Raw genomic sequence first — 12218 nt, 5'->3', positions numbered from 1 at the left:
TGCACCTCGTAAGCAAGGTCAAATCCTTGCTTTGCATAGTGAAAGCAAATTCCTGAGAAAGATTGGTGGAATACTAAAACTCATCATTCAACAGCAGGCAGAGTTATTAAAAAACAGAATGAACAATGTTTTGGCAGAAGGAAGAAAACATCACCTAGGGCAGATCGCAAAATAAAAACAACAGCATTGAAGAATCGAGGACCGAGTTCCTGCCAAATTATGTCTGTTCTGCGAACGGACCTTGCAATTGATCTCAGTCATACCAGTGTAGTGTCTTGATTGCGAGAAGTGGATATTACCAAGAAAAAACCGCATAAGAAGCTGCAGCTGACACAGGCCCACAGGACAGAAAGACATGAGTTTATGAGCAGATACGCAAGCTGGACTGAGGATGACTGGAAACACATGATTTTCTCAGATGAAAAGAAATTTAGAATTCTAGGAAACTATGCAGGTGTGAAGGGCAAGGAACTTCAAAATGATTGTATTTCTGAGAGACAAATTATCTGGGGGAGTAATGGTATGGGCTTGCTTTACAGCTAAAGGTGTCTGAAGGATCGAGATATGTGAAGGATCAGTTGATTCTCGAAAATATCTGTACATTCTACAGCACAAAGTACTGGTAAGAGACAGAGATCACTCTTCTGGGTCAAATATGGGCTACTTCATCTACCAGGATGACAATGCATCATGCCATTAATCATGAATAGTTAATCAGTGGTTCACGGACATGGATATTCCGAGACTTAATTGGCATTTCCCCTGATATGAATCCCATTGAAATTCTGTGGGCCATTATGAGTAGAAAACTGTGCAACAAGACATTTTCGAGTAGGCTGGAACTCATAGCACAGATCGCCAGAGTTTGGTTTCAGGAAATCCAGGTTGAACTTTGCCATAATCTTGTTGCAAGCATGTCTCGACAATTGGTTGCATTGAAGAATGCCTAGGGGAGCCTACCAAATTTTACCATGTGTATTACGAGCAAATTGCTCCTTTCAGTTTGATGTTTATTTGCAATTTTAAAATTACACCATATAATTGTATTATTGTATGCCACATGCATAATTACATATATATGCATATTAATTCAATATCACATGTTCATTTGTTTCGAATTGTGGTGTAAATGAGGAGATTGTAATAGTCATTGACAATATACCGGGTGTCCGAGAAGTCTTTGTATGAAAACAAAAATTAACTGTATCCGCTATATGCAACATAGACATGAAAAAATAGTACCAAAATGTTCGGAAACTATTCAAGTTTTTTTTGTTTCAGATTTCTGTACCGTTGCAGTAGTGTAGCAGTGCCAATGTCCAGCAAACCGGAAATGTACACAAATCAGAAAAAGGCTGAGTGTGTCCTGTGGTTTCACGAGAGCAGGTCACAAAAAACAGTGCAGAGACAGTTTCAAACATCGTGCGTATCTGGGGTAAAGAGCCCCCTCATGAGGTGAGGAAGTCGACCATGGGCAACCCGAAGGTGAACGTTTGGTGCGCGCTGCTGCATGACAGAATAATCGAACCATTCTTTTTCTGTGAGGACACCGTAACATCTGGAGTGTATCTCGACATGTTGCAATTGTTTGCTGTTCCTCAATTGCTAGAATACCACCCAGATGTTATCTTTCAACAAGACGGTGCACCGCCGCATTGGAGTCTGGAGGTTCGTTCCTACCTTGAACAGACATTTCCTGGAAAATGGATTGGTCGAGATGGACCGACGGCGTGGCCTGAACGATCTCCAGACATAACCCCTTTAGATTTTTTCTATGGAGTTATGTGAAAGACAATGTCTACAGAACTCCTGCATCCGATCTTGCAACTCTGCAACAACGGATAACCCAAGTCATCACATCAATCCCTCCTTTGATGTTGGCTAATGCATGGCGAAAAGTTGAATTTCGACTAGATGTACTCCATGCTACCAAGGGTGCTCACGTGGAGATTTATTGATTTCTTTCCTATTGCCAATAAAACTTGAATAGTTTCCGAACATTTTGGTACCATTTTTTCATGTCTATGTTGCATATAGCGGATACAGTTAATTTTTGTTTTCATACAAAGACTTCTCGGACACCCGGTACATTGTACTGTGATTAAAAATTCGTGTCAACCTTCATTCTGGGTAATATCCTTTGTAAACCGTGTGCGAGCTAGTGTCGGTATTTTTCTTTACAAACTGTAGATACACATGTAAAAAACGTGGTTCTCATAGTACAAACATGTCTTCATTCACTTTGGTTTATTGTGGTGACCGCAGCAACCTTCTGAATAAGATATTTTCGTAAAATTTCAAATTTTTTATTCTCTTCTCTTGTTAACTTTCATTAGTGAGATATAAAATGTTTTGGTTTGACTACTGCTGAGTCTCCTATCATCTGCCCCCACCAAAAGCATTGACTTCGTCTCTCTGCAACAATAAGGTCTCCTTGAAAGATTTTTCTCTTTTGTGCAGCAGTGCACATTCAAGAAGTGCATACTTTGAAACCTCTTGTCCCGAGAGGATGGAGGATGGCGAGCGTCACAAGCAGCCATTCACATGATAATGCATGTTGTGGCTGCACACTATTTGAGAATGAAAATACCCTTCTTAGGTTAAATATAAAAAAAATTAAGCCTGACATCACTATCTCATTTATTGCATCGGAGAGATCCTTAACTGGCAAATTTCAGTTGCAGATACACGTAAGGAAAGTTTGCATTTGTTTCACCATTATTTAAATGATCAACTTGTCTTTTTCTGCAAATACTACGCAAGTAATAAAGACATGTGTCTGTGTATATGGTACATTGGTTTTAACTATTGCATGTGTGTCCTCAATATTACACTTTTTCCACTTTAGTGAAGAAAAATCACTAAATTCCTACCACAAAACTTCACGTTATGGACAGATGCTTGCAACTTAAAAACTCTATTTCCACGTTAATTCTGACTGAAGAATACAATGATGCCACTAAGAATTGAACCTAGGGCACAGAAAAATATGCTTTGTAAAGATGGTGCAAAACAAACTTTATCACTTCATAAGTTTTACAGAATAACAAACAGCCTAATACAGTTGAAACAATTATATTTTAGCAGTTAAAAATTTAAATGATATCCTTTCTCTACAGCTTTCTTTAAGGCAGTTGTCTAAGTAAATGTGAGGTTCTTCAAAATTAAGAATGCATGCACAAATATTAAAATGAATACTTTTGTTTGTTATACTGTAATTTCTATTTCAACCATTTGAAACACTGTTGCACAAACACCCCTTCCTTGCATACTGAATTTTCCACTAAGCCTTGCAACATCATGGTGCTTCATCCTGAACTAGGAACAGAGTATGTTGTCCTCCAGCTGATACTTGTATCACTTTTTTAGATTGCAGCTGCTGTCCTGTCACTTGCAGTGGCTCCCAAGCATCATCTTCACTGCCATTTCCAAGTTGTAGGTTTGTGCCCATTCCCCAAGCATACGCAGTCCCTACAAGAAAAAGAACTTCTTACACAAAGTTGTTTCTAACAGGAAGCTTACACTAATATTAGCTATTTGTAATAAAGCAGGGGCAGAACCCACTCTGTGGCACAATCCTTTTTGAGCAAGAACTGCTCAAATGCCTGAAAGCAACTTTTCACTGGCTGATGTGTGGTCAGTATATCAAATCCATAACCACAAATTATCTTCTTTCAAGACTGAAATCTGCCACAGAAACTTTCAAGTAGCATAATGCAATTTATGAATAATGAAATGAATGAAAATAATGAAATGGCTTAGCTAGGTCATAAAGGTATCTTACTTACCATCTTTGGTTACAGCAAATGACACAGTTTCACCGGCAGCTACATTAACACATTCTTTGTCTTGCAATTGTGGGACGAGTGTGAGTTCTTCGGCATCAGTTGCTCTATTCTCACCTAGCCCTAATCTTCCATACTCTTTGCGTCCAAGTACATATGAATGACCTTCAAAGAAAGAAAAACAAGTCATGCTTGGATAATGTAAGCTGTGTTTAAAAAGCAATGTTCAGAATGATACAAAAATGAGATAACAGTAATTTTAAGAAACATTAAATAAATAATACAATGTAATAAGAATTAACTTCAATACTTGCTACTAGTAGTAATATAAATATAGTGTTGTAAGCCCGTTTTACCTTGGGCTTTGAGGTACAGGGAAGTTTCATTTAAACATTTTAGGTAGAGCTTAATAATGTTTGATGGCTGAACCTGCTCCGTAGGAGGGTAGAGATATGGAAAGTTGGTGTAAAAGGTTATTCACGCTTGTTCATACCTGGTAGATGTGTGTGGTGTCTTGTCCTAATGCTTCTCGCAGACCGAATCGTGAAAGTTCCAAGGTTCTATCCAGCGATCCTCAGTTCACCAAGCCAAGCGATTCCATGCGCCTTGTAGCATGCTTAGGCAGCGGTAACTCCGTGTTCCATCGTCGTAGTTAGCAGTGTAAAGTGTTGTCTAAGTAAATCGGACTAACTATCCATTGTAGCGTCGATGAGTGTCAGAATCAAAAGAGAGCTAGCTCCGGGTAGGAGCTTGCTTTTATCATTCTAGGCTTCGAAAGGTTGTTAAACCTTTCAAACGCGGTAGATCCTGTTTAGATCCACGCGTTTGCCTTTCCAGTTCCTGGTTTTACGGAAGTTACAAGTTAGCGCATTCTTGAGATCGCTCGCTGGTCGGACAAGTTCAGGAAATGAACAAGTGTGAATATTAACATGACGAGGTTTTCTCGGTCTAATGGTCTCCATATCTCTACATTCCCCTTGTTGAAATACGCGAACCACTCTGTGATGGTCGACTACCTCGGCCGGAGTAGGTTATATTTAAAAATTAGGATTTATTAACAAATCAAACTCGTAGAAAACCAATACAGTAAATCACTAGAAGAATCGCATCACCATAAAAAAAAATTGAAATCACCAGAATAGTTATATCATATCGTAAATAACGTGGCACTAAACACCGCTGAGAAAAAAATATAAAAACACGTAGAATAAAAAAAAAAATTGTAGGTCATAGCCTCTTATAAACTCAAAAAGTACGAGCACATTTAACTAAGTCTTGAGGCATGGATAAAATTAATTACATAAGCGTAACACTGAACTAGTTTTGGTTGAGTGATGACAGCACAATAATAAAAAAAAAAAACACATGTCAGCACAGTGTGAAGAAACGCCGGGAACCGCAAGCGGTTATATTTACTGTTGGCTGAGTTCAAAGTACACTCGGCGGATCATACACGATGCTGGGCGGAGCCTTGAGGTATGTTACCTATGGCAACTCTGTAAACTGCATGCCGCCATAGGCTGGACGTGCTGTGCAGCTGACGATAATAATAAAAAACACAAAAGAAAGAGACGTATCTCTAATCCAATATGGGTAGTACCCATGGGCACAAACTTTGGCACTGTAAATGACATATGTTTGTATTAATTGCGTGTGCCTTACGGTACTTGAAATAGCTGAGCACCGGAACACTTGTAGCGGATGTAAGATAACAATAAGTATCATGTGTCGTCAGTAAACAAGAGCGCAATGCACTCAGGGGGCGGGGCCTTGTCGATGTAGATCGTCATGGGAAGGCAGTCTTGAAGTCAAATTTGCAATGGCGCTTTGGGTCAAGAGACGTCCTGGGGAAAGCGCTCCACATCTGGGTCGCGGCGTGGGAGATGGAAACATCAGCCATGGGTCCAGACGGGAACGGGTCCTTGTTGGTGCTGGAACTCCACAAGATCGTTGTTGGTCTCTGCGATGAGCCTAGGTCTGTCGCTCGATGGTACAAGCCGGTGGTCGTCATGGTGGTCCAGTAACATCCGTGGCGATGAGATAATGAAACAAGCGCAAAAAAGGGAAAAATTAGGAAAAAGCAAAAGGTAGTGGAGCAGAGTTTACAATAAGTGATGACGGGTTATAAAATCGATTGAAAAGGGACTTTCAGTTAAAACTGGTGAATTATTTTGGGGGGGAGGGGAGGTAATAACTGATTTGAATGACGGCGAAGGGGCGTTATTACTTGTATGGTGTAGAGTTTTTAAGGGGACCTGTTTTTGATTAACAGGTTTACCATGTTGTAGGGAAAGTTCGCCGGGGGGGAATGGGGGGGGAATAGGTGGAATAATTCCATGTTGTAAGGAACGTTCGCCGGGGCGCAACGGGGGGGGGGGGGAAGTTAGAATAGTCGGCTTAGCCGGGAATGAAATGAGAAAAGAAAGGAGAATTCAGCGATAATAGAACGAACTAAGTGATTACGAGACATTTCCTTCTGTAATATGTGTAAATGTCGTTTATAAAAGCAATTGCAAGAATTTTACGTGTCTTGTGGACAAAGGTTTAAGCGCCTTCGATTCGCTGCTAATAAAAAAAAAATGAAAAAGAAGTGAAAAAGAGTAAGTAATAGATTTGTGTAATAGTTCATTGAAAAATAGAGTAAGTTTTAATTTCATGGGATATGAGCTATACCATGTTGTATGCTATCAATATTTGAACTCTAAAATTAAAGGAGAGATTGGGAACATTTGCCTATTTTTATTATATGCTTTATTAACATATTTAGTGCATTGCAGCTTTCAAAGAAGCAGTTCGCGTTACACCTAAGCGTAAATAAAAAAAATTGCTATGGCCAAAAAGCCAATTGTTCAAGCAAGTTCTACGCAGTTCATTTGTTCTTTAAATCATTGATCTTGTTCTATCTTAGTTCATTCGTTCTTTATTTCTTTGTACTTTTTTCTTCATTTGAGCGTATATGTACCAGCAAATGGGGAAAAAAAAAATTTGCTAGTTAGAATCATAAACACACTAAGTACTTATTAGTCAAATCAGCTAAGTGATATGTTCTGACTATTACTATGCGTTGAAACGCAAATTATAAAATAACATTAAAATATCTGTAAAAAAAATTAATTAGGCAAGAGATGTATTATAAATGTTCCGACGATTGAGATAGCATTCTGTAATCCTGATCTTGTTAAAAAATAAAAATAACCATGTTGTATTAAAAATAAAAATGAGTTCGTTCTAACGAAGAAATGCAGTGCGTGCACGAGGAGTGGAAGAAGGGGGGGGGGGGGGGGGACGGTGGATGAGCGTGAGAAAATGCTGGATCATGCATGTACAATGTTCGCAACGATGAGCGAGGAGGCTAAAGCGAGTGACAACGGAGTGGCGTGTTAATGAATGTTAGTGGGGTTATCATGGCACTAGTCGTAGCGGGCTTTAAGTCTAGAAATAGTAATAGTATCAGTCTTTTGCTTATTCCTGCCGGCGATGTAAGTTACTTCGTAGGAATTCTCATTAACTTTGCGAAGAATAGTTCCTTTGTACTTATAAGAGGACGCAAAAGCTTTTGACACGCCTGGAGTTGGAGTGGCATCTAGAATCCATACATGTTGTCCTGGTGAGTACTGTATTTTCCTAGAAGTGCTGTCTACGTACTTTTTCTGCTGTTCGTAACGCTTGTTCAAGTTGTCATGTGCTGTCTTACGTATGGAAGTCAGGAGTTCAAGTCTCTGTGCGTTCGTCAGGGAAACATTGTCGGGGTTCGAAGGAAGGACAGCGTCTGCTAAGATCCTTGGGTTGTAGCCAAACAAAGTAAAATACGGGCTCTGGAGGGATCCAGAATGGATTGTAACGTTGTGGCTAAACGCTGCACTAGCTAAATAGTCACACCACGAAGCTTTCTTTTCTAATACAAAGACTCTCATATCTTTCTTTAAGTAACTAAATGAACTCTCAACTAATCCATTCGTGAAATGGGCACAAGTATCTACATATTTTAGTTGTACACCTGTAATATTAGCTAACTCTCGTAAGAGTAAACTTGAATTGGGTGTGGAACGATCTAAATAGATCGTTTCCGGGATGCCATGGACTAAAAAGACTTTCTCAACTAGGGCTGTTGCTATGTTTTGTGCATCATGATTAGCCAAAGGAGCTGTAATTACGTACCTTGTACAACTATCGACTACCGATAGGAAATATTTGTATTTGTGCGTTTTTGAAGAGACTAAAGGACCACATACGTCAATATGAATTCGTTGGAAAGGAATTTGGGCTGGTTGGAACGTTTGCAGGGTATGAGGTTTAGAACCTTGTGGTTTCTTTGAAATCTGACAAGGGATGCAATGTCTAACCTTATCGTACACAAATTTCTTCATATTGGGGAAAAAGTAGCGCATAAGCATTAAATTATATGTCTTTTGTGCACCTTGGTGACTTCCATTCATTTTGTGTGCATGAATAAGGTCGAAAACTTGATTTCTTAATGCATGAGGAATACAAAGTTTATCCCTATTACCAGTTTTGATTTTATTAGTCCTGTATAAGACTCCATTTTTTAGTACATAAGAATACGAAAGCTTTTCTAGTTTAGGGTCACTAGCTTTATCTTTGTTTTCTAATACATCAATAATGTCTCTAAAATAGGGGTCTTTACGTTGTTCTGAACTAATATCAAAATCTGCTGCTTGTGCATGAAATACTTGATGAAAAAATAGGTCATCATCATCATCATCATCTTTCTTGTCTGGATTAGTCTTTTCTATAGGGTTGTCTTTGGGAATGACAGGTGACTGAGTATTTACTGTATCATTGGGAAGGACTTCTGGATGCTGGGCCATAAGGGAAGCAGATGGGGTACTAGGGGTGTTAGGTGTCGTTTCTGTATGTCATGAAAATAAGTTAAAGCGGTGTCCGTCAAAAATAAAGGTAACATTTCTTTACGCTTAGCTTCCGACCATCCTGCGGCGTGTGCTACATTTTGAAACTTGAGGAAAAATGAGTCAATGTGCGTAGGGTCATTTCCGCTAAATGGTGCCGGGTATAATGCAGTGGGGATTGAGGTGGCCATGTTAGTCGTGGGAATTTCTACAGTTAAGTGATCAGAGTTATTAGTACCTTTAGAGGGAGTAGGAACTTCACCTGGGGTACTTGCTAAGGGCTGGGGTTGGTTTTTGTTGGGTGTTTGTAGACCAAGGACAAATTGAGGGTAATTTCTATTAGCAGACCTTAACCGTGTTAGTGGAGGGGAGGGAATTGGGGTTAAAGGTCGTGAATTTATTGGATTTGCCGTGATTGCAGTTGCTAACTCTATGATTTGGTCGAGGGAGGAATCTAGGTGTTCGTGCAACGCTATCTGTGACGTATTCATAAACGAAGGTTCGTCGTGCTGACCAAAGAACAAATGAAAGTATGGGTATACAGTTATTTATGTCATTAATATATCGCTGGTCAAAGAAGTATAAGCAAGTGTTCTCATTCCTGTGTGAATGATGCTTGAATACATGTTATGCAGAAGAACTAGATTTTTGTTGAAAAAGGGGGGGGGCTCGGCATAAAAGAAAAAGAGGGGTTGTTTTCCACAGGGTAATACACAAAATTGTCACTGGGTCTGACGCATCTTAAGCGTTTAGTGGGAGTATGAGTTGGAATTACTAAAAATTTACTTTAAAAATGCTCCCAAAGTGGGAGGGAGGGGGGGGGGAGAGAATAATTTAATGTAAAGCAATTCGTACAGGAGGGTACTTAATTGCAAAAAAGGGCCTGAAGCAACTCCACCATGTTGTAAGCCCGTTTTACCTTGGGCTTTGAGGTACAGGGAAGTTTCATTTAAACATTTTAGGTAGAGCTTAATAATGTTTGATGGCTGAACCTGCTCCGTAGGAGGGTAGAGATATGGAAAGTTGGTGTAAAAGGTTATTCACGCTTGTTCATACCTGGTAGATGTGTGTGGTGTCTTGTCCTAATGCTTCTCGCAGACCGAATCGTGAAAGTTCCAAGGTTCTATCCAGCGATCCTCAGTTCACCAAGCCAAGCGATTCCATGCGCCTTGTAGCATGCTTAGGCAGCGGTAACTCCGTGTTCCATCGTCGTAGTTAGCAGTGTAAAGTGTTGTCTAAGTAAATCGGACTAACTATCCATTGTAGCGTCGATGAGTGTCAGAATCAAAAGAGAGCTAGCTCCGGGTAGGAGCTTGCTTTTATCATTCTAGGCTTCGAAAGGTTGTTAAACCTTTCAAACGCGGTAGATCCTGTTTAGATCCACGCGTTTGCCTTTCCAGTTCCTGGTTTTACGGAAGTTACAAGTTAGCGCATTCTTGAGATCGCTCGCTGGTCGGACAAGTTCAGGAAATGAACAAGTGTGAATATTAACATGACGAGGTTTTCTCGGTCTAATGGTCTCCATATCTCTACAATAGCAATATAAATTTGGTTAGTAGCAGATTTAATAGTGTGTTCATAGTGTTTATGGAGTGTTCACTACCACTGTGTGAGGGGGGGGGGGGGATGTGGAATGAAAAAGCAAATCTACTAACAATACCAACAAAGTAGAGATTTGAAATGTTTCATTTATATTCATACTTCAATCATGGTTTAAATTGACTTCTTAGACAAATATACACAGTGGAACCCCAATTAATCCTCATGGTCCCAATGGAACATAATATTATTTAAAAAAAAATCCATATTTTTTAAGTTTTTCCCATCTTGGTCCCATGAAAAATGACAAACAGACGTTCCACTGTACTTGCAAGGGTTTTTTAATATATATATCAAAATCAATAGGTGATTTTCTTCTTTGTTGGCAAGTTACACAGGATTATCATATATTTGGGTAAGAAATTAATATGAATTGTCAGAGGTAGAAAATAGACAAAGGGTCCACGTTACAGATTTAACTGACTGGAAAAAAAGACTAAATGATTAATTACAATCCAATGAAAAATTAGCATTTTTAAAAGTGAAACGGATTATATTAACAAAAAGTTATTATCTGGCATCCAGCATTACCAGAGCCAGTCGTGGCACAGCATTTTATAGAATAACCAATCTATAATTTTCATTAATACAATGTTTTCATTATTGTACTATGTATTTTCATTTTGTAATAAGTTAACTGTAAACAAAGGTCGTGAATAAGATACAAAGCAGAGGGAAAACCTATCTTTCAAACCAGCATATGCAGTGGAAGCATGATTTTATGTTCCTGGATTTTATATTTTCCTACATGATTCATTCAATCTTGATGCAAATGTTATAAAATTTTCCTCAATCTTACATTTTTATTAATTTTAAATTAATAAAACATAAAATTGAGGCTTCACTGTATAAGATTGATTGAATAATTTGCACAATGATGGTTATTACTAGGTTAGGAAAAATTATATATACCTACAGCCGGGAAGGAATAACCTGGCAGTAACGTCACTCCCTGCTAAGTCAGCGTTGCCAACTGCTATGAAAGGAATCATGGCATGAGTAAAAGTAGGAGTAGTAAAGATCGCGGTGCAAACTACCAATCTTCAATTTAATGTTAGCACTGCTAGATGAAATAGTCGTAATAATAATAATAATAATAAATAAATAAGTAAATAATAATAGTAACATTAACATTATTTAATTAAACAATTGATGAAAGAACATGTTATATATTATTGCGTAAGGCAAGTCAAAACAGGAAAGTGCAAAAATGTCGTACATTTAATCAGCAATGGGTAGCACGTCATCATCCTCCCCTTCTTGACTTGTGCAAGATAGACTGTCATCACTGTGTGAATCTGAATCGTCGCCGACATACACAGTTAAGTTTTCGAGTCTTTCTTCCAAAAGTCCATCCTTCTCCCTGTAAAATTCCTCCAATTTCTGTGCATGTTGTGCTGCTTTCTTCCAGTCCTCTGTCACCTGTCGGAAACCCTCTTCTATAAGTTCCTGAACGCTATTTTTTGTGAAGGTAATGTTATTCCTGGCGACATAATTTTTCACGTTAGCCTAAATGAGTTCAATGGGATTGAGATCTGCATGGTATGGTGGAATTCTCAACACTTTGTGTCCGTTGCTTGCTGCAATTTCGTCCATGGCGTACCTCTTATAAGCGACCTTGTTTATTTTAATTATTTCATATAATTCGGCTTTCAGCAAACCTTCTGCATGCGGAATATTGTGAGATGACAGCCACCACTTCATTTCATCCTTCCTGCTGTTTGATGTTGGGATTTTTTCCAGTTTGGGGGCAGATTGGGAAGAAGCTGTTCTTCGAACCACAACATTAGTGTTCATCTCCCCATGATAGTCCCCAGAAGTTGTTTTTGAAATAAACACTAACTTCGCCCCCTGCACAAATCCACTTTCACCACCGGCATGCACAATAATAAACCTGGGACCCTTTCCTGTTGGCACTTTTAACCCCCGAATCTTTGGAATCCAGCCAAACTTTGGGGACAGTGTG

General features: G+C 39.0%; 1 protein-coding gene across 5 annotated transcripts in view; it reads right to left on the bottom strand.

Annotated features, from left to right (window-relative positions):
- Positions 1 to 3001: 3001 nt before the first annotated feature.
- Rcc1 (Regulator of chromosome condensation 1) overlaps positions 3002 to 12218 on the bottom strand; it is a 38864-nt gene continuing 29647 nt past the window's right edge. For all 5 annotated transcript variants that reach the window (XM_083139100.1, XM_083139104.1, XM_083139103.1 and 2 more), the window contains 2 exons: positions 3789 to 3950; positions 3002 to 3471 (listed from right to left, as the gene is read on the bottom strand). In XM_083139100.1, the coding sequence (XP_082995226.1) occupies positions 3299 to 3471; positions 3789 to 3950 (335 nt within the window). In that variant the 3' untranslated portion in view covers positions 3002 to 3298. The remainder of the gene's footprint in view (positions 3472 to 3788; positions 3951 to 12218) is intronic.

Source organism: Lepisma saccharinum, chromosome 17 (genome assembly GCF_977018435.1).
Source record: "Lepisma saccharinum chromosome 17, izLepSacc3.1, whole genome shotgun sequence".
Lineage (NCBI taxonomy): Eukaryota > Metazoa > Arthropoda > Insecta > Zygentoma > Lepismatidae > Lepisma > Lepisma saccharinum.
This window is presented reverse-complemented; position numbering and strand designations above follow the sequence as displayed.